This window comes from Dunckerocampus dactyliophorus, chromosome 9, assembly GCF_027744805.1.
Source record: "Dunckerocampus dactyliophorus isolate RoL2022-P2 chromosome 9, RoL_Ddac_1.1, whole genome shotgun sequence".
NCBI classification, from domain to species: Eukaryota; Metazoa; Chordata; class Actinopteri; order Syngnathiformes; family Syngnathidae; genus Dunckerocampus; species Dunckerocampus dactyliophorus.
In genome coordinates this window covers 25,100,246-25,121,570 of record NC_072827.1, presented here as the reverse complement: position 1 = coordinate 25,121,570, position 21,325 = coordinate 25,100,246, and the positions used below count along the sequence as shown (strand labels likewise).

General features: G+C 42.3%; 1 protein-coding gene across 3 annotated transcripts in view; it reads right to left on the bottom strand.

Annotated features, from left to right (window-relative positions):
* The window catches only part of gli2a (GLI family zinc finger 2a), an 88,933-nt gene that overhangs the window by 8,654 nt on the left and 58,954 nt on the right, over window positions 1-21,325 (bottom strand). The window contains exons 4-10 of one of the 3 annotated variants that reach the window (XM_054786975.1): window positions 18,141-18,346; window positions 16,164-16,391; window positions 8,718-8,919; window positions 8,280-8,478; window positions 5,478-5,588; window positions 3,395-3,535; window positions 503-652 (exon numbers count right to left, since the gene is read on the bottom strand). In XM_054786975.1, the coding sequence (XP_054642950.1) occupies window positions 503-652; window positions 3,395-3,535; window positions 5,478-5,588; window positions 8,280-8,478; window positions 8,718-8,919; window positions 16,164-16,391; window positions 18,141-18,346 (1,237 nt within the window). The remainder of the gene's footprint in view (window positions 1-502; window positions 653-3,394; window positions 3,536-5,477; window positions 5,589-8,279; window positions 8,479-8,717; window positions 8,920-16,163; window positions 16,392-18,140; window positions 18,347-21,325) is intronic. The other 2 variants (XM_054786976.1, XM_054786977.1) reach the window with 2 other exon arrangements.

The following is a 21,325-nucleotide window of genomic DNA, read 5'->3' as shown; positions in this document are numbered from 1 at the left end:
TTGTTTCCAACACACTGCTCCACTCTTATGCTGCAGGGATTCAAGACGGCCGCGAGCTAGCAAGCTAACAAGCATTTATTTCTCTTTAACTTAAGAAGCTAAAAACTTACCGCTTCCACACGGAATGGGAGAAGAACCTTTTTTTCACTCTATCATGTTGGACATGCCATGTAAGGATGTCTCAGTGTTTTGTGTCATTACTATCATTACGTCCAGTGACCAGAATACTACATACCACTTGTAGTTCAATACGTGTTGGCTACTAATACACCAAAGTCTACCACGAAACAGCGATCATTTATTAATCAATTACTTTCTGAGAAAACGTGATATATTGATGGAGCGATAATCGAGCCGCGATATTGCAAGGGTCAGTACATCAGTACATCAAGTACATCTTATGGAAGGAGTGCTTCTTAAGTAGATCAAGTCCGACAGTCGGTCTGTCTCACTTGTTTCAAACGATGCATCGCAGCTTTCTGCTGGGCTTCTTTGTACGTACTGTGCATTTATGTGGTTTCTCGCCTGTGTGTCTCCTCATGTGGACCACCAGCATGTACTGGGCCTTGAAGGGCTTCTGCTCGCGTGAACACTCCTCCCAGCGGCACACAAACTCCTTCTTCTCACCGTGGATATGGTCATTGTTGATGTGCTGAGGAGACAATGACAATGTTACGGGGGTACAGATTAACTGCTTGATTGCAAGACATGAGTCAGCAAATTCTTGTCTATTTCCCACCGGATTATTTTCCTGTCTTATCCTGTGAGCACACACACAATAACGACAAACACACATTGCGAGTGAAGGTGCCATAAATAAACCTTGGCACTTACTGTCGCTTCTGTCAACAGGAGACAAAAACTATAAAAACTGTTTGTCTGTTTGTTCAGGATGTCTGCAAGCTTGTGTGTCTCTCAAGAAATCGGGACTTCCTCAGTAAATAAATCACTTGTGACCAGCTTGTAGTGTCGCTCTCTTCCATTCATCTTACTTGACTGGGATTCCTCAGTAAAACTTAAGCTGTGGAACCTTTCAAAATTCTCCATTCATTTTCAATGAGAATTTTTTGGAATACGTCAATAAATAGCCATCGTGTCCCGAATGAGCTGAACATTTTGATGTTAGAATGGTTTGAGAAATATAGAGGCAGTTGAGGTTAAAAAAGGAACAGAGGAATAATAATCAAAGAATTTTGGACCAGATTAACATGTGAGTGAATGATCTTAAGCATTCACTCACATGTTATGAACAGGTGCTTAAAAACTGATCCCCTGCACCACATTCAAATATATGCACCCAGAACGGAACCACTTAATTTCCTGAGGAAGACACCCCCGCCCGCAATGCTCCACTTATGTCGTCACTTTTTCACCAGCAAAAAAAAAAAACAGCCCAATGACTAATAATTCTGCTGAGGTCTATTTTGGGTGAAGGAAGAAGAATGGAAACAAGTGTGTAGCGCAGCTGAGACCGCTATTTTCAGGTTCCACCCCACTGTGACTCCTTTACGTGGGGGCTCTTGAAACAGTCAAAGCACACAGGTGCGCATGAAACCCTAGAGTGCTTTGGGAGATGATGTCAGGGCTTTTGGTAAAGGTAATAGGTTTTAAGGTTGAGAGAAATTGGAGATCCTGTGGTCCCGTCAGGATCCAGGAATCCACTGGCCAAACGTTGTCCATCGACACCCTCCATCACACCACACATACTTTGCTGGGTGACTCTCTAACCTTCCCCAACTCCTCCTGGATCTGGAGGTGGATCTGGTGCATACTCACACTAGGCCAGTCGTACCGTGCCTGGATTCACGTCGCACCTAAAGTGCAGCACTTATCCATGCTTAGCCACGGCAAGCTTCCCCTCATTTGTTGGATGTGGGCCAGGGCACGGCACATTTGGTCATGCACATGTGCAACGTGGCCGCGCCGTCGGAGGACTGTAATGCGATCACTCCATGCAGGTTATTAACTCATTCAATATCGAGGACGTTTTTATATGTTCTAACGTTTTTGTATATCCCACCGCCCGATCCCAAAGACGTATTTATATGTCTTTTACTTTTTTTTGCGCAAGAGGCAAAAAGTGGTGATGGCGCAACTGCACACTAATAGATGTTACTGTCACTGCAGTTTTAAGCCATAAAAACGGCCACAAGGTGGCAGAAGTCCATTTGCTAAGAGCTCAGCACTGGACAGCAAGGAGGAAGTGGAAAAGCATGGAGGAGTGTAGCGTGCAGAAGGTTATGCATTGTTGGGAAATTTTAACGCATGCGCACACACACACACACACGCATGCACACATACAGTTTAGTTCCAAATGTAAAAATTGTTTTATATATTTTTTACATGTTTGCAAATTGTGGTTGTTTATTTTGTGTTATTTTTTTAATTTATGGCTTTGTGTTTTTTTTTTTTCCCAACAAAATTAGGTTAAAGTGATGTTAAATGTTCCGTTGTCCATTCATTTGTCATTTCTAATTGTTTTTGCATTATTTTCTGCCTGTAAAACTATAATTATTTTCTATAAAATGTTTGGATCTGTAACTGATTAATTGGATTTACATTATTTTCTACGGGAAAATTTGCTTTGGTTAGAATCCGTTTTGGTTTGAGTCGGACCTTCTGGAATGGATTAATGTCGTTAACCGAGGCACCACTGTATCATAAAAATCCAAAGACACAAAGTAATCCAAAAGTCAAACCCAATGAACTCTCTCTCACTTGCAACTATGTTTGTGTGTGTGATAAAGACGTGTCATTTAATTAATGTGATCGGTCCTCTCGCAAGTAATTAATGGCAGTGGCCAGCTTTCACAAAAGAAAAAATGGAAACTACTTGACTGGAAATAATCCACAAAGTCAGGGAAACAGGCTGTAGCACGGATACTCAAGGTGAGTGCAGGCCAAGTGGCTTCTAGTCCTGATGTGGGTGCTTAAGTCCACTCCTTCTCCCTTGCCTTAATGTGTAAACATGCCTCTTTACCCAGAGCTCTGAGATGACTTGACAATCAGTCAGAGTCAATGTGGTCCAAAAATAGGCCACCAAACCTCCAGAGCTGCTGGCACGACAATGGATTTATGAACGACCCTCTGGACTTCAGTGGGAAGACGGTGTTGCTGAGCGAGAGGTACAGGTCAGGGGTTAGGAGCCAGGGGGCTGGGGGCCGAGGGCGCACAGCTGCAAGGCTTGGGCTAGATTTGGCGAGGGAAGCGTCATCAATGTTGTGCGTCAGGATCAGTGACCAATCCACATTAACAAGTAGCAAAACAGTTGTTAGATGAATTAACTTAGGTTTATGTAAACACAGCAAGCACACTGATAGCGCTGATAAAATTGGTCTAAGAAAGGGTCTAAGTGTGCTATTAAATAAATAAATACGTCTGTTTGAATCCTCACATGGACAAGCTGGTCCTGGGTGTCATACTCCTTGGTGCAACCCTCCCAATGGCAGTTGGTCTCATATATGGCCTCAGGCTCCTGTTTGCACTCGTCTTTATCCAGATCCTCACTCAAATCCAACATCCCTCCACTCTGGTCCTGAAGAAAAAGAAGACAGGAGTCTGGCATCAAGGAGCCACAACCTATTATGCATTCTTTCAGGTGTAGTAACCCAAGAAGCAAATCAGAATCCTGATTCTTCCAATTTCTTTGTAGGAATGAGTTGTTTTCTTCTCCAGTAATGATACCTTCATTGCCCCTTCTCATGGATGAAGGCCACCTTTTTATACACTAGATCAGACAGATACGGGCAAACTATGGCCTGTTTTCAATTCAGCTTGCCCAACTTTTCCAAATGAGTTTTTATTAAAACCCTTTAACAACGAAGCTGTCGCAGGTGACAGAATTTCCAGTGATATCCATGTTATGATGTTAACCCAAGGGATAGTGTCACAGCAGCAGCAGAAGAGGAGGCTTTGACACAAAGCAGAGTGGGGGTTGAACTTTCAAGAGTCAATTATTTTCATTTAGTAGTGTGGCGGGAGGGAAGTATGGGGTTTCCCTGCTTAGCATGCCCCCGCGACCCTAATGAGGAAGAAGCGGTATAGAAAATGGATGGATGGAAGGCTCCTGCCCCGCAACCCGACCTCGGGTAAGCGGAGGAAGATGGATGGATGGATTGATAGTAGTGTACCTATTGACTGTACTGCTTCCAATAGCTTCCATCAGCTTCTATGTGTTGCAATGTTAATCTAATACTGCCCAGGGCCTTCAGAATCAGGAGTGCTGGCCCATGTCAAATACACACTATTAGCAATCGGCTGTTTCTGTAACGAATCAGATTTCAGATTTGCCTCTCAGGGTCAGCACCCACAGTGACATCAGCATTGTTCCATCCTCTGATTGGATGATCAGAGCAAAACTGTTTGACAAGTTGCCAAGTTATGCCCACAGTGGTTGATTAGGGAGGAGAAATGGGCATCTATGGTGAGAAGATGTAGTTTACTTAAAAGGTTTTATATTTTTATCAGGTTATTAGATAAATATTGTTTGTCACAGAGCCGTTTTATTTACGCTCTTTACATTTGGCTGAGCTTCAACTTTACAAGCACTGCTGTACCGCCGATCACCGATGGAAATGAGTCACTAACTCAGTGTAACTAGCAGTAATGTAGGTCAGGTGTGTTGGTGACTACAGTATGTATTTGAAGATAAGGTGACTTGTATTATCATTGATACAGTTACCCGGTACCAAATGCACCACCCATCACTGCCCTGCCATTCCATCCATCCATCCATCCATCCATCCATTTTCTATGCCGCTTATCCTCACTAGGGTCGCGGGTATGCCGGAGCCTATCCCAGCTGACTTCGGGCGAGAGGCAGGCTACACAGTGGACTGGTCGCCAGCCAATCGCAGGGCACTGCCCTGCACTATACAGTGTACGTGTTAAATGTAACCACCGACAAAATAGCCCCAAAAGCAGTTGCAACTGTTACTAGTTCGTTTATTTGCTTTAGTTGGTGTCATATAAATTGTACCTCTTGTTATCATTTCAGCACGTCATAACTCTGAGGTAGGGAGGTCATTTCCTGGTTTGTCAATAAGCCGTGAACATTATATAGTTGGGGCGTCCCCTGCTCCTGAAAATCCTGCTTTTCTGGACCATATTTTGTTTACTTTGTCAACACAGGAACTAAAAGTCTGTCAATTATGCTTTAAAAACAAAACAAACCAAAACATTATTTTTCTCAAGCTGCAGTCTTCTGGCGTAGATTACATTTTGGAAACTGCTGTTCTACATTGTTAGAAGTTCCCAGGATTCTTCAGGATGATGCAAAAGGTTTTCCTCAAAATTGGACAATAAGGTATGGGAATGATAATAAATAATATAGCATCATTCTTAAAAATACAAATCTTTTTCAGTAATATCGCTAATACAATTTCATACCATATTTTGGCAATTGTGATTTCTAGCCAGAACCATGAATCAAATCACAACATTTGGCTTAACTGTACTTTACGATATGATTTCCTTACCTGAGAGGTTGGTGAGATGGGCAGAGGGCCTTCCGCTTCCAGCTTAACCTTTGTCCTCTTTGAGTTTAGTGGGTTGACTGTGCTGCTCACTGCTGGATCTCCACTAGCGTTCTGACCGACAGATATGACAGACATTCATAACTGACCAGTGAATCATTCCGTGTAATCAATCTTACAGTCACCCAACCATCCCACCCCCATTCCTTCCATGTGAAACCATGGCTTCCCGCCACTAGGAAGAGGGTTTGCCCGATAGCCCTACATAGCACCAGATGCCTTATGTTATAATAATAAAATAATAAAAAACTGCATGGATTCCATCCCGAAACACTATGTACTCACAAACCTCAGAATCTACACGCGCAAGGAAATATTCACATCAACGAAAGCATGTGGTGCACACTTGTACGCAGTCTTCTCATTATAAATCTCACCTGCAATGAACTGTGTTCACTGGAGCTCCACCCCGGTGTGATCCCACGACTCCTTCCACAATCATCATAAATGATCAGTGCTAAATAACTCATGAATATGGTGATGCTTTTAAGCAGTGTGTGTTGGAAAGAAAGAAGGCAAACTTTGCAAATTAGAGGTGCTCATTACGTCTGACTAACTAACTAACTAACTAACTAACTAACTAACTAACTAACTAACCGCTGTTACTTTTAATTAACGTGTCCTCGGTTAACATGTTTTTCTGTTAACGTCGCAAATTTACGGCATTTTTTGCCTCGGTTTGCGTGCATTCTCTAGTTAGCGTACAATATGGTGCCCGTCTTGTCATGTTAATACACTGCGTGAGTCCAACTGTGATTTTTCTTCACAAAATGCCCTTGTGAGCGTCATTTATATGTATTAATATGCATTTGGAATTGTTTCTGCATGTAAAACTATTAATTGCAAAACTATAAAAACATGTTTCGTGTCAACATTTGTGGGTTTCTGGAACAGATTCTTTGGATTTACATGATTTCTTATGTATTCGGTTAGCATCCATTTCGTTTAGAGTCTAACATTCAGGAACAGATTAATGACGCTAACCACGGTTGTACTATATTTAGGCTCTAACAAATATATATACAATATATACGCAATTAGAGAAGGCTTCTGCATTGTGAAGTATGTGTGGAGCTATGGACAGTATTTTATAGTTCATCTGTGTTTTCTCACGTGCTTCATTTTGTGGTGTCACCATCGGGCGTCACCGATTCCTGTGTCTAAAAAAACCTGAGCTCCACAATTGGCTGGAAAAGTACGTAGGAATGTGTACCCTTTTCTCCACTGAAATGTTCTCTAACTGGCAACATTTGCAGTGAAAGATGCGTACCCACATTTCACCCCGTTGATGCAACTTTTGTGTGCGCGGCGACCTTTATAAATGAGGCCCCACGCCCGTTGCTGAGACTAAACTATTCAGACTGGTTGACGATCACAAAGACACAAAAATATGAAAGACGAGGAGTTATTATCCCTGACAGAGAGGGAGGAAAGTGCGTTTGTTGAGAATTAAGAGGCAGCTGGCTCCTGAACTGTGGAACTCTGAACTCGACAGAAAGAAAAATAAACACGTCGCCTTGTTTCTTTTTCTGGATTTTTGTTTTTTTTTACATTCTGTCTCTCCATCCCTCCATCTTCTTCCGCTTATCCGAGGTCGGGTCGCGGGGACAGCAGCCCAAGTAGGGAAGCCCAGACTTCCCTCGCGGATCCCGGCGGATCCCGAGGTGTTCCCAGGCCAGATGACATACAGTACATAGTCTCTCCGTGTCCTGGGTCTTCCCCGAGGACTCCCACCGGTCGGACGTACCCTGAACACCTCCCCAGGGAGGCGTCCGGGAGGCATCCTGACCAGATGCCTGAGCCACTTTACCTGGCTCTTCTCAATGTGGAGAAGCAGCGGCTCTCCTGAACAGTTTCTCCCGGATGACAGTGCTTCTCACTTTATCTCTAAAGGGAGAGCCCAGCCACCTTACGGAGCCTTTCAGCCGCTTGTGCCCGCCATCTTGTTCTTTCAGTCACTACCCAAAGGTCATCACCATAGCTACCATAAAAATGATGTACTGTTCATATCTTTCTAAAAAAAATCAGCTTCCAAAATCAAATACTTATTTTTCCCTACTCTCTACTGTGTATAAAATGATGAGGGGGCTCTGAATCCCACCTATAGGCTAGCAAAAGTGTGCACGTGTACTACTGATGATTAGAAGTGAGGCGGAAGATGAATGAAGTGAAAGCACCCAGACTTTCAATATGTGTAACACAAAATGATTCACTGTGTGGGAAGTTTACACAAGCAGAGAGCCTGGTGGTAACAGTGGCCCGACGAAGACACACACAAGAGATGGAGGAGGGGAGACAGACGGAACAGAAAGGGAGTGTTGTGCATATTTCTAACCTGAGACACAACGGACTGACTGAGTTTTTGGACAGCGTATTGGGCAGGTCAGCGGACAGGTCATCATTGTTTTATTTTAAGCATTTTTAACATACTTCCAGTTTTAAAAAAATCGAAGTGTGATTGTGATTAGCTGTATTCTGAATCTCTATGATATCCATGGCAGCCATGCCAGAAGGGATGATTTCAGTTTAACTACCGTATGTTAACGTTAACATACTGTAGTAGTTTGGAATTAAAATACCCGATTTTCAATATTTGAACTCTTGGGAGTCAGTGACAGGGTAAAAGAGGTTTTTGTCCGTACGCGGACTACTTTCATCTCCTTGGAAGGTATTTGACAATGACGACGTGCAGCATGTTGATATTGTTGATCAGCCTAGCACCCATCATCCTCATATCATTCCCACCTGGTTCGCTTCCGTGTTGGTGCTGTTGTGGGTGGTGGGCATCGGGGGCGTGGCCAGGGGATGTTGGCGGGCCGAGAACGAGGACGGGGACGGCTGAATGAGCGGAGGAGTGTGTCCGAACGCATTCAGACCCCTCTGCTGGGACAACAACTGCTGATACGCCACCGGATTAATGGGATGAGGGAAGCTGAATGAGGGGCTGCGATGAACGGACAAGAAAAGGCTGTTATATCATGGGAACTTTTGTTTTTGTTTCAAAAAACGCATAAGAAGCCAGGCTTAAGTAAAATGATGGGGTTACACCACAAAGACATTAATGATGTTTTTACAAAAAAAAAGATGTGTGTATATACTTCAAATATTTATAATACCAAATCAAAACTGGAATCTCCTGCACAGGTACAGTAATGTGTGCATGTGAGACACGTGTCTTAATACCTGATCCCTCCAACCGACAGGTGTCCATAAGAGCTGCTGGCAGCCGAGCTGGAACGGGAGTTGTTGATGTAAGCGACCAGGGAGTTGGGTGAGGTGCGGATCATCGTCTGCAGGTCAATGCTCGCATCTGACAGTGGAGAGATGGACAGTGCCCTCTTCCTGCTCAGTCGGGGTGTTAGCCGTGGGCTGGAGAACCGTGAAACTGGACACAAAGCCAAACATTGTAGAGTTACGAACTGATCCAAATGCATTGCCTAACAATCAAATGACTGAAAGGACATGTGAGCAGATTGTTTTTAACTTACTCCATTCCTATCTTCGCCTAACAGATGCTAACGTTTACCTTGACCACAATAAATCCCTGAACACTCAAGTGGAGGTCACATCTACGCTAGGCTGCACTATCTCTTGCATCTCTGCCTTGCACAAACCGCTCCTCTGTTTAACATTTGCATCCTCTTATGCATAATGAATCCCCACCAATCATTGCCAGTAATTACCATGATATCAATCTCTACTCAAGCAAGTTAAATTGAGGCAATTTAAACAAATTGATCTAACACCATTATAAAAAAACACGGCTGACTCAGATCAGGCACGGAGGCAGCTGATAGACTTTGTTATTGGTATTGTATGCTAGCACTAGAAGTACAATATGGACCGTACTACTTTCCCATGCACTTAAAGCAAAAGCTTATTTTTGACTATTAAAGCTCACTTGTAAGACATTTAATCATTGTAATGATTTAATATGGCGTCAAATATTATAAATACAACATATCTCTATTGGGCTTTTAGCCTTAAAATTGCTGTGGAAAGCCTGATGTGATGTATTTGCCACAATAGCAAAAATGCTAATTCTGTATGCTACTCAATAAATGTCACGGTTTCAATCATTTTCAAACATATTAACCCGTTCCAGAAAGTCTGACTGTAACCAAGACGGACGCTAATCGAATACATTTTTCCCACGAGAAATAACGTAAACCCAATTAATTGTTTCCAGAAAGCCAAAACAGTTTATACAAAACACATTTTTATAGTTTTACAATTATTATTTTTTTTAATCGTACGCTACCCGGATCGATATACACAAACCAAGGCAAAGCGCTGGCGTACATTAAAAAAAAAAAAAAGCTTACCGAGGTGAACGCTAACCGAGGTTCCACAGTACGTTCTTTGCTTCAGTTGAAAGTATAGGTGGTCCTCAGTTTACGAGGTTCTGTATTTCGTCATTTCGTGATTAAAAACGCACTCCCATAAGTTAATTTAAAACTTCATTTTGGTCCGTAAAAACGAGACTCGCTGGTTTCCAGCAGGCGCCGGCAGAAGAATACGCAGCAAGCGCAGCACAAGGACGCAGGTGTGCCTCATGCTGGGCAGAACAATACAGTGTGTGCCTGCTCAGCCACACTGAGGAAGAATAGCAGCTCCTATTAGTTAACCTCTTACACTTCATTATGTCTCCCATGCAGCGTGGCCAACGTGTGCCAAAGAAAATGAACGCCATGACGATGGAAGCGAAAATGAACATCATATAAAGCTCAGAGAGAGGAGAACCGCCAACCAATATTGGCTGTTCTTTTGGTCCCACTGTCACAATCACCATTAAGGGTACAGATTACTGAATGCGTATGAATGCTAGGAGTCATGGATTTCGTGCGCTGTTACAAAGTGATCTGGGCGGACGTTAGCCTAAATAAGGGGATGATTTGCGATGTGCAGGGACAGAAAGCAGAAGTAATCTGTGCCTGTGTTTTTATATGTAATTAGGTTTTACAGCAGACATTAAGGAGGTGCGAGTAGCAGGAAACTCTTAATGGGCACATCACAACTCACTTAATTACACGCAGCAACCGGACAGCTCCCGTGCCTCACCTGCGCTGCTGTCAATATGTAGCCAATCTCCACCCGTCAAGGCAAATGAATCCTGGCACCACAACCACTTCGCCAGAGCCATAAACCAGGCTACTACTTCTAAAACTAACGTTTTGGTGTCGGCTTGTCGTAAAGTAAAGACATATGCACTGAATCAAAAGGCCTGTGGGACGCGACAGACGTTACGGCAACTGTTGCAAAGTAGCTGTAAACCTCCGGGAAACACTGCTCTTTGTTATGTCAAAGCATACAGTAAGCATGTCAAGTTTTTGATGCATTTCATATGGACAAACAGAGCGGGGCAAGCTGCATCTTATTAGGGATCATGGCTAAGGAGCTCTTTCTTGCGCGGTGCTTCAAAAGGCTCGTGCATGCAGCTGCGATGATTTGCCGTTTTTGCAATGAGCCAAGCTTGCTGCGACGCCAAGAGTTTTAATGGCAGATATGCGTATTAATGATCCCCTTTATAAAGCAGGAAACGGGGCTCACAGTCTGGCAGACCGGTAACCTGGCGCCTGCCTCGCCCCTTTGGGCGCTCTGCCAAAATGAAACATTCGAACCACCTCTTCAATCTTGGCACACACGTCAAAAAGTGTGCTGTGCATAAATGTGGAATAGGAATAATTTCATAAAACAAAACACTAATGCAACAACTTGACCGTAGCTTGGACGCTTAGTATCCTTCATTCCTTTACCACTAAAACTCACTCAACAAGCAGCTTCACTTACTCCTATGAAGTAGCAAGGATATGTACATGCTCACATCTACAGTAACCATCAAAGTCTCTTCTTCACAGCACTTCAATACCAAAATCATCCATGTAGACCTTTGTACATGCACATGAAAATCTTTTTAAATGTAGTCTTTTTCAAGGAAAATGGCCGTGGGTTTAAGAGGTTCAGAAAGGTGTCGTTCCAAAGAATCTGGTGATGGATCAAGCTGATTTTACCTGGACTAAATTGTCACTGCTTAGTCGAGAGTGTCTTTTGGTGGCACCTATAATTGAAAGGGTGTGCGGGTTCCGGCAGGGAGTGAGAAAACAGATGTGCAGGCCTCAGAAGGCTGCACTAATATTATATGATGTTATTATGTGTGTATGTGTGTGTCTGCATGTGACAATGAGGGCTGCTTCACACTGTGGGACCCCTTTTTTTATAAACTCATAATTACAGGCCAACACACACACACACGCATATTAAAAAGCATGGTATGAAGGTGTGTAGATGAGTGTGTTTATTTTAGGGGTTTGCTAGAGCAGATAGTAGAGTAGCTGGAATAGCCTTGAGGAAAATAAGATCATTTCAATTGGAGGGTTGAGCAAAGCTCGACAGCTACCGTGCTTGTCTTCCTAGTTCTAGTCACATGGACGCTACAACGTTCTGCAAGCAGTGTCCGATTTGCAAATATGGAATCTGTAAAAGCCTCTGAAGTGATGCAAACAAAGAATGAGTCTTTTCCTGCATAGAAACAAACTGCTGATTGACTAAATTCTCACAAAGCAAAAGCATGCATAGTTCGGATGTGCAAAAACATAATATTCTGAATTTTTGGAGTGAATGTTTTCCTCATTTATGCAAATGTGCAAATTTTGCTAAAACGTCCTGAGCTACATTTGGTCTTTAATAGCTTTTGGCTTGCTTAGAGCTGGTATGGGCATATTTTAATCCAGCCACTCAATTTTCCAAATTATTTTAATAAAACCCTTTAACACTACCATTGGCAGGATGTGCAATGCTATTTATTAAACTACCCTAAGTCTTGACGCATTTGCGCATTTAGAAATAAGTCTAAATAATAAAAAATATATAATAATAAATAAACTGTTTCGTAAACGAGAGGCTCTGTGCTTTCTAGTACGTCATTACGGTAATGCAAGGGACTGTGTAACTTAAAGTAGACGAGGCTTTGATACAAAGTGTGGGTTTGTTACCAAAAGGAGGAGAGAGTGAAATTTGATCGGACGTTTGACCTTCACCTTTGCTTTTCATGTTTTGCTCTGGTGCTGGTCACATCTTTGCCGTGCTTTTGTTTGATTGCAGACATGTCGACTTCTGGCATTGAGGCCAGCAGCGCTCAAGGTCTCCACAGCTACAGCTAGCCAACCCCACGTGCTACCAGATGGGAAATGTATTTTCCCTGGGAAATCTCACGACTACACTGTGATTTTTATTAGCAAAGGAACTTGCATTGAGTCCTATATGAGCCCCCAGTGTCCGAACCAAACGCTGCTGTTGTGATTAGCAGGCTGTTTATGCAGACACTCACACTCATGCGCCCATGAACCAACATATAGTTCAATGTTTGTGCGCAACGTCCAAGATCAACAGTGAAATCTCGCTTCAGGATGGTAGACATTAAATTTGACCTTACTTAAATGCCAACCCCTTACAACTCCTCCTGCAGGCTTTTGAATAGCTCCCACTGTTACATACAGTACCTTGCACTGTAACTTTACTGACCCATCATTCCCGTTGAGCTAATCCGCTATTGTCCAGTGCTACATTGGTTCAGTATATGGTGATTATGGCTGGTGTTCATTCAATCATTTTAGCATCACGTTAGGTACAGGTTTATCAGACCCACCACATTTAATCTTCAGTTCTTTAATATCAGTCCCTACATTTGTCGCTAGTCGCTTTTGGGAAAACAAGTCACCAAGAGGGTTTGGAAAGTCGCCAGATTTAACGAGAAAGCAGCCAAGTCGGGAACACTAGGCTGCACATGGGGGGGGGGGGGGGGGGGGGGGGGGGGGGGGGGGGGGGGGGGGGGGGGGGTCATTGGAGGTACGTGAATAAAAATGAAAAACAATTAGAGCCTAACGCTCACAATTACGAGCACACCTGAATGCCTTGTAGCACAGAGCGCCCCGAAAGAAGGAATGAGACACGGAAGAAGACACGGCATGAAGTTCTTCATTGCTCTGTGTGAGTTACAGTATATGAATAAGTAAGTTTGATGATTATGTTGTGTATTAAGAGTGTTTAACTTGGTGTTCCAACTGTGAAAACCTGTCAATGTACGTGCGTGTCAGGATGAGAGAGTGGAGAGTCCCCTGAAAATGAGGCTTTACCGCTGCTTGGGTGGATTTTTTGTACTTTGGATACTGCTTTATCATGTTTGTTCAACTTTCCCTTTCAATTTGGTATCAAATTAATATGCGGATTTAAATCATAGCAATTGCAAGTGGACAGAAGTGAAGCTCCAGTTCAACCCATTCAAAGAGAAGGATCCCAACATGCGGCTGAAGTAAAAGATATGTAAGACGAATACTTACATACTTTATTCATCTCCAAGAGAAATTCACATCTTAGCTATGTATCAGTGCTCATGTAAAACCTTTGTCAAAATTTGATCATGCACTATACACATTTTTGAACCACAATTACTTACCATAGAATTAATGAACTAATTAATCATGTTTAATATTTCAATTTAATGAAATGTAAAAAGGTGTGCAGCAGAAGGGGCAACATGGCTTCACGTCAAATGTCTGAAGGGGTACGCGGCTGTAAAAAGTCAGGGAACCAAACCCCAACTCTGCTTTGTATCAAAACCATGTCCCTCAGTTGCTGTGACGCTGTAATGACATGAAATCAGATTGATCGATTTGATTGGACAAATGGTTAGACTTACGGTCGTTTAAAAATAGCATTACAAATCCTGTGACAGCTTCGGAGTTAAAGAGTTTTAAAGGAAACAATTTCAAAAAAAGGGTTTTGGGATTTGCAGTGAAACAGCAGACTGCAGGTGACGGGACCAGCAAATCAGCCAAAGCACGAATGCTACTGTAAGTGTGAACGCAGCCCAGCGGGGGCAAGCTGAGGGAGGAGGACTCACACCCAAGTCAAGCACGGTACGAATGGTCTACTGTGAGTACGTCCCCACTTTCCCTTAAGTAAACCAGCGGTAAAAACCGGGGGTGTCTGATGAGCCACACTGAGGGCTCCTATTGCTTGCGGTGGGTCTGCTGAATATGACTGTACAAACACATTTATGCTATGGTTTCATCTGTACTGCCATCCAAAGCAAACACCAAAGGATGAAGCACATGCTGACCACCTCAGTCACTACTCATCTTCTCTTATTCTGGCACCAAACAAGCATTTGAATCGGGCTGCGGCTGCCAGTGCAGACCATTAGCCGCTGGCTGCCTGGGTCAATACGGGCTATGTCTTCTCAAGGTCGCAATGGAATGCAGGCACGGTGCCAAACCTTGACCACATCATCACAACTCGTGTTGGAACACCAAAAAAAGTCACTGGAATGGTGGCAGTCAGTGTGAACGCGGCATGGGGAGAGGTACTGGGGGTCGGGGGCTATTAGGGTAAACAGCATGTCCAAACAAGTGTGGGTTGGCAGCACAGTGGTATCACAGAAGTGGTTGGAGGAAGTGAAGAACATCTCTTCATCATTTTTTGGCTGTCACGATAGATCACCTACACATTATGATTAAAGGAAATTGTTTTCCTGCAGATGTGGGGGTAGTGGGTCACTTTTTTGTCTTGGTGGTTGGACAACAATGAATGAGTGAAGCTGGACTCACGGCCGAGGAGAGTATTTGAATATTAGGCACTGGATTGGCTGACTTTCCGGGGTTGGATTCCACTCTGTGTGCTTTCTATTCCCCCATTCATGAGGGTGGAAGATTTCTTGGATGCTTGGCTGAAGTCAGAAAAAAAAAAAACACCCAAAAACGTGTGCGCTGGTGTCACTGAGTTTCTGTGCAAATGTCTTCTGCTTATCTGAAATACTTTTTTTGAGTGTGTTGGTCTGTGTGCATGACTGTGTACAGCGGACCAGAAAAAAGCGCTGAGCAGACTGATTCCAATATTGAATATTGATAGTACTGATACCATGGGCAGTAACAGTATCAGATTAAAATGTTTTAGTTCTGTTCTGTGTTGTTCTAAGCTCAACAAACTCAGGTAATCATTTCTTGGACACAGGAGGACTTTGAGGTCCAAAAGCCAAGCGGAACCAATCGTAGTTTTTGCTCTTTTCATTTTGCACTATTGATTTTATTTTGTACGAACAATTGTTTGTAATAAAAGGGAATATTTTTATTATTAGTTGACATTGTTACAATATTGTAGATATATGTTGTTAAATTGTTCACAAATAAGTTTGTTGATGAAAATATACTGTATTTTTTGCTTGCCTAAAATATTTGTCCTGTTTTATTCGGATTATAATCATGACCAACAAATTAAAAGTCAACGATCTTGAAGAATTTCAAGTATCAGCATCAGTATTGGCATCAGCAACACTGACCCTGCATTGACTTGGTACAACATAACAAAATGTGCAGTATATCCCACTCCCAACGGGAAGAAAACGTGTTTAATACGGAATTCCCGAAGAGACGAAAGGAAGTAGAAAGGCAAAAAGCCGCTTTTGCTTTTTACACAAAACCAGTAAAGGCAGGATGTTCAACTGTGTGTCTCGTACGAAGCTTGTCCATTATGGGATTACATCATCACAGATTGGAGTACACTGTTCCCCTTCTTGAGAAGTAATCTAAAGTGTATGTTGATTCAATATACTGTAATTCAAGGTCTTATTCTCACCATCCACAGGACTGATGTAATCTGGTAGGTGAGCCGCTGCTGCTGCCGCCGCTGCCGCTGCTGCTGCAGCCGCTGCACCCGCTGCACCGCTCTGCATCAAAAGGTCGCCATACGGACTGCGTTGTCCGGCACTGGCCATCAGATGGTAGTATTCTGTGGGGTTGGCGCCAGGTGGTGGTGGCGGGAGACTGAACAGGGATCGGTCTTTTAAGTGTTCATGGGTGACTGCTGGAGAAATGAGAAGAAAAAAATCACAATGACAAAAATCCAGGACTACGTATAAATTAAAATCAACTAAAACTGTGGAACCATCCAGAATATATCAGGCCCCAGCAGTGGTAACAGTCTGGAGGCTGTCTGTGCTCCAACTAAGGATGAACCGGATAATGCATTTTTGCCGAGTATGAGCATGAAACGAGTACCGCTCGTCATCCGTAATCGTGATGAAGGAAAATCCTCATTGGTAACTACTTATGTATTTACGCTTCACGCTTTGTGATTGGCCAGCCACACACAGCGACCGCCCCTTCTGAGACAAACTCCCTACAGCTTGAGAGAGGAGTACGCGGTACATTTGACAAGGCAGATTTGAAAACGGCCCGTGTCGCGTTGGTCACTGCCTCCACTATGGGTGGGGTTTTTTAGGTTTTCCTTAGTTGGAAAACCTTGCTCGTAGTACTGAACGCCATGACAGATTATTTCCCTGTTTGCCATCATTGGATGTTTGCATGAGTCACCAACTTCACAAGGATCATTAAAACATAATCAAACCATAAAGTCTTACAGATCACTCACACATACACAGTACACATATAGCTGAATAATAAACACTAAATATAGCAACTTCTGATCAATCCATGTCAATTTCACACTTAAAATAATGTACCCATTTAAGCCCGACCCGTTTCCGGTTAAACCACACCCACTTCAGGTTTATGCCCTGCCCACTCCGAGTACAGATACGGATACAGATCATTTAGATGGGTGAACAGATACAGATACAGATAGTGGTGTATTCCCTCATCCCTAGCTCCATCAGTAGGCATCTAGGCTGACAGTACCAATTTAAAACAAAAAAATTGAGAAGCTGTTTTTGTTTAATAGCTCATAGTGTCAAAGACTTACAGTCCATCATTTTTATAGTAAATTTATTTCAACGGAGAGAAACAGAAAGGAAAAATAAATCCAGAAAAAATAATAATGTGTATTTTCCAATACAATGTTTATAGATTCCAATACAAAACATAGCTTAATACTTGGTGGAGAAACCATTGCTGGCAAGCGCAGAGGTCAGACGTTTCTTGTAGGTCACCAGGGTTGCACACATCTGATTTTTACACCACTGGGTGAGATCTTGCATGGAGCTCCAGAGCGAGAGAGATTGACTGTTACCCTGTACTTCTTCCATTTATGAATTATTGCACCAATGCTGGTCTCTTTCTCACCATTCCAGTTTTGTGCCGGCCTACAGTCTTGTCCCTGAGGTCCTTTGACAGCTCTTCCGTCTTGTGGTGGACAGGTTTGAATGGAATAGACTGTTTCTGTGACAGGTGTCTCTTATCCACATAATGAGTTGGGATTGGAGGACTTTCCTAATGCGACTGGACTAATTTGTGTGCTTCACAAACACGTAACTGGTGTGTGGGGGTCAGAATGCTTACTGGTAAATACTTCATTTATCTCAATCAAATACAATTTGAATTTTTTTATATACTGTGTCTCTCATCACATCTCTCATCTTTGAAGTGAATTAGTAGTATTTTAGAAAAAAGCATCTCTATTATCTTCTATGTGTTCCACTTGGTTTGTGGTGTATCCCTCATAATTGTACTTGAAGCACAAATGGCTTTGGGTTCTTGTGGTTAATAATTGCTTTCTGCCTTTCATAAAGGTGAAAAATTAAGCAGCAACAGCACTTTGAATGCGATCGTCAATATTTTGTGTCATACTATGCCGTAGGCGTGTGGTGAGTCTCACCTTCGGCCGGGCTCAGTCCTCGTGCTGCAGAGATCATGGAGAGCGTGGGGCTGCCGTGCACCGAGCGTAGGTAGTGCTCCATGTGGGGGCTGACGTATGGATGTGGAGGGCTGAACGGTGACTCGCCCGGCCCAGTCGGTGCATGGGGTGATAAACGAATCAAGGAGATATCTGAGATAACTGGACTGCCTGTAAGTCCCGTAGCTCTGTGGAGGAAAAAAAAAAGAGACAATTTTAGATAAACTCCTCACAAGGGGAGGTAGAGTGTAGTGTTAGATGTAAAGGGAGTGGAGACAACTTTGAGTTGACGTGAAGAGACTATATGCAGCTTGCTCCAAATTACACCACATCATCAAAAGTGGTTAAAAAAAAGAGCTTGTTCAAAAGAAAATTCTCTATTTTTCACAATTACAAAATAAACTGCAGAAAAAATTAATTTTACGTAGAACCAAATAAAATAACTGGCGTTCATGCATGTCACACACATGCATGTCCGCAACACGTGCACACACACGCGCAACAAACAAACCTAGCGTGCATGCGTGTAGCCTTTTGCGCATTTTCACCACACCGGTGTTAAAAAATGTCTATCCACACTGTTGGAGTTAAAAAAAAAAAAATCTCCGTCCACATAAAAAACACATTCACCGGCTGTCGTGATCATTTTGTCCGATCAGAAGCCTGAAAAAGCAACCACAGCTGACCCGGTGGCATCATAATGCCTCTGTTCATCAAATAGTGATATACTGTATGTATTACATGTACATTATATTTAAAATCTGCGTTCATTTACACTTCGCCCAGGGAAACAATATTAATGTTCTTTGTTTTTTTAATCTGCGTGTTCTAAGTTGTACATGCACGTCTACCACCGCACGAAATGAAACCAACACCGATAGGTCAATAACTTCATTCGTCGTGCTGTGTTGCTAAGTAAGGTTTAACTACATGAGATAATGTGGTGCAGCGACACAAGCCAAAAAAAGCTCAGTTTTCCATACATAAACGCCGATGCTGCAGTTTTTGAAAACCATCCTCTAATGTTGTGAAGGGCAAAAACCTGCAGCACGGGTGTACAAAGCGCATCCGGGGGCCATTTAGAGCCCGTGGCTGTTTTTTTAATTGGCCCTCGGCACATTCTAAACACACAATGAAAACAACAGCAAAAAGGGAAAAAAGAGAAATTTTATGAGTATAAAGACAAAATATTAGGAGAATAAAGTCATTTTATTAAAAGAATTGCATAAATTTAAAATATTAAAGACTAAAATATGTCACTTTTTAAAAGGTCGTAATATTATAAAAAAAAAGGAATCCCAGGAAAATTAGATTGGGTATAATATTATAAGATTAAAGATATAATACAATATTACAAAAAATGTACAAGAAGAAAGTTCAAACATTAAAAACAAGAAAAAAAAAGTTTAATAGTCTCTGATAACATAATATTTTTCTTTAAATATCATTCTTACAAAACATTACAAACAGAAGAAAGTCACAATATTATAACAAAAAATAGCATAAAGTTGAAATATTCCATCTATCCGTTTTCTATGCCGCTTCTATGTCGTGGGGGTATGCTGGAGCCTATCCCAGCTGACTTTGGGTGAAAGGCAGGGTACACCCTGGACTGGTGGCCAGCCAATGGCAGGGCACATATAGACAAACAACCATTCACACTCACATTCATACCTATGGACAATTTAGAGTCTCCAATTAACAACATGCATGTTTTTGGGATGTGGCAGGAAACCGGAGTACCCGGAGAAACCCACGAACGCACAGGGACAACATGGAAACTCCACACAGAGATGCCAAGTTGAAATATTAAAGACTAAAATATGTAATTTTTTTTTTTAAAGTCGTAATATTATGAGAAACAAACAAAAATTAAATAAAATTTCAATTCTACCAAAATTAGGTAGGGTAAAACTTATAATATGATAATAAAGTGAAAATATTATGAGATTAAAAACAATACAGAATTACAAAAAAGGTACAAGAAGAAAGACCTACAGTATGTTTGCATGTAAAAAAAAGCCTTTTTAAAATATCCATGTTCGTGTGGACGTTGCCTAAATCTGCTTACATGCTTTCCCTTCTTCAGTTCCTCAGCTAATACATAATAATCTCTTTTGTTCACCTTCTCCTCTGAAGCCCTGGAGGTGCAGACAAGTCAAGACTAAAGCCTTTCATCTGTGTGGCAACAAGTTTTGTTTGGGTTGGCAAAACTACTGGGTCTCTCACAGGCATTACAATGTGAATGGTATAATCCTTCTGAAGATGCCTACAGCCGCCTTCTCATCTCAACTTCTCAGACAGCCTGCCAGTCACATCAGGCTATACATTAAACGTGTCATGTCTGGCAAGTGAGCGAAAACTCTGATTGCTGAAAAAGACATGAGAGTGGTATACTACTTAGATCAAGAGTGTCCAAAGTGCAGCCCGGGGCATACAGCTTGTTTTTTATTGGCCCGCAGCACATTGTAAAAATAATTATACACCATCATTTCTGGTGTATAAGCCGCTACTTTTTTCTCAAACTTTTAACCATGCGGCTTATACAGCAGTGCGGCTAATATGTGGTCATGTTCTAATCTCGTGACAGAAATATGTATTCCGGAAAACGCTATTACTAAGATAGTCCATCACAAAAGCAAAACAAGTTCAAGAGACAACCAAAAACTGCAGAGAAGCCACCTTTCTCAGCGTTAGCGTTTGCTAACCCCGTTGAGTGGAGTTGGGTATCCATGCGCACTCTGCAGTTTACAGTGAAGCAACAACACGCACGATTTATACTAAAATCAAATGTAAAATATTGTTGGATTTGGGTTATTCGATAAACATAATAAATACACCACCAAGATTGCAAAGACTTATGTTGAACGAAAAAAAGGGAAAGTAACATATAAGAAGAGGGTGCGTATTGGCGCTGTGACAACCCGGTAGTCACAATCTTCCATTATAGAAAACACGAAGAAATGGATATGATGCCGCTTTCAAGTTGAAGGCGATGGATTTGGCTATAAGAGAAGGTCATATAACAACTACAAACTGACGTTTACGCGATCGACCCAAACTACCTTGGCGATCTACCAGTAGCTCGCGATCGACGTAATGGCCGCCCCTGACTTAGGCGGAAGAATATATAGTCGCACGTTGCTACAGTTTTGTTCTTTTTAGTT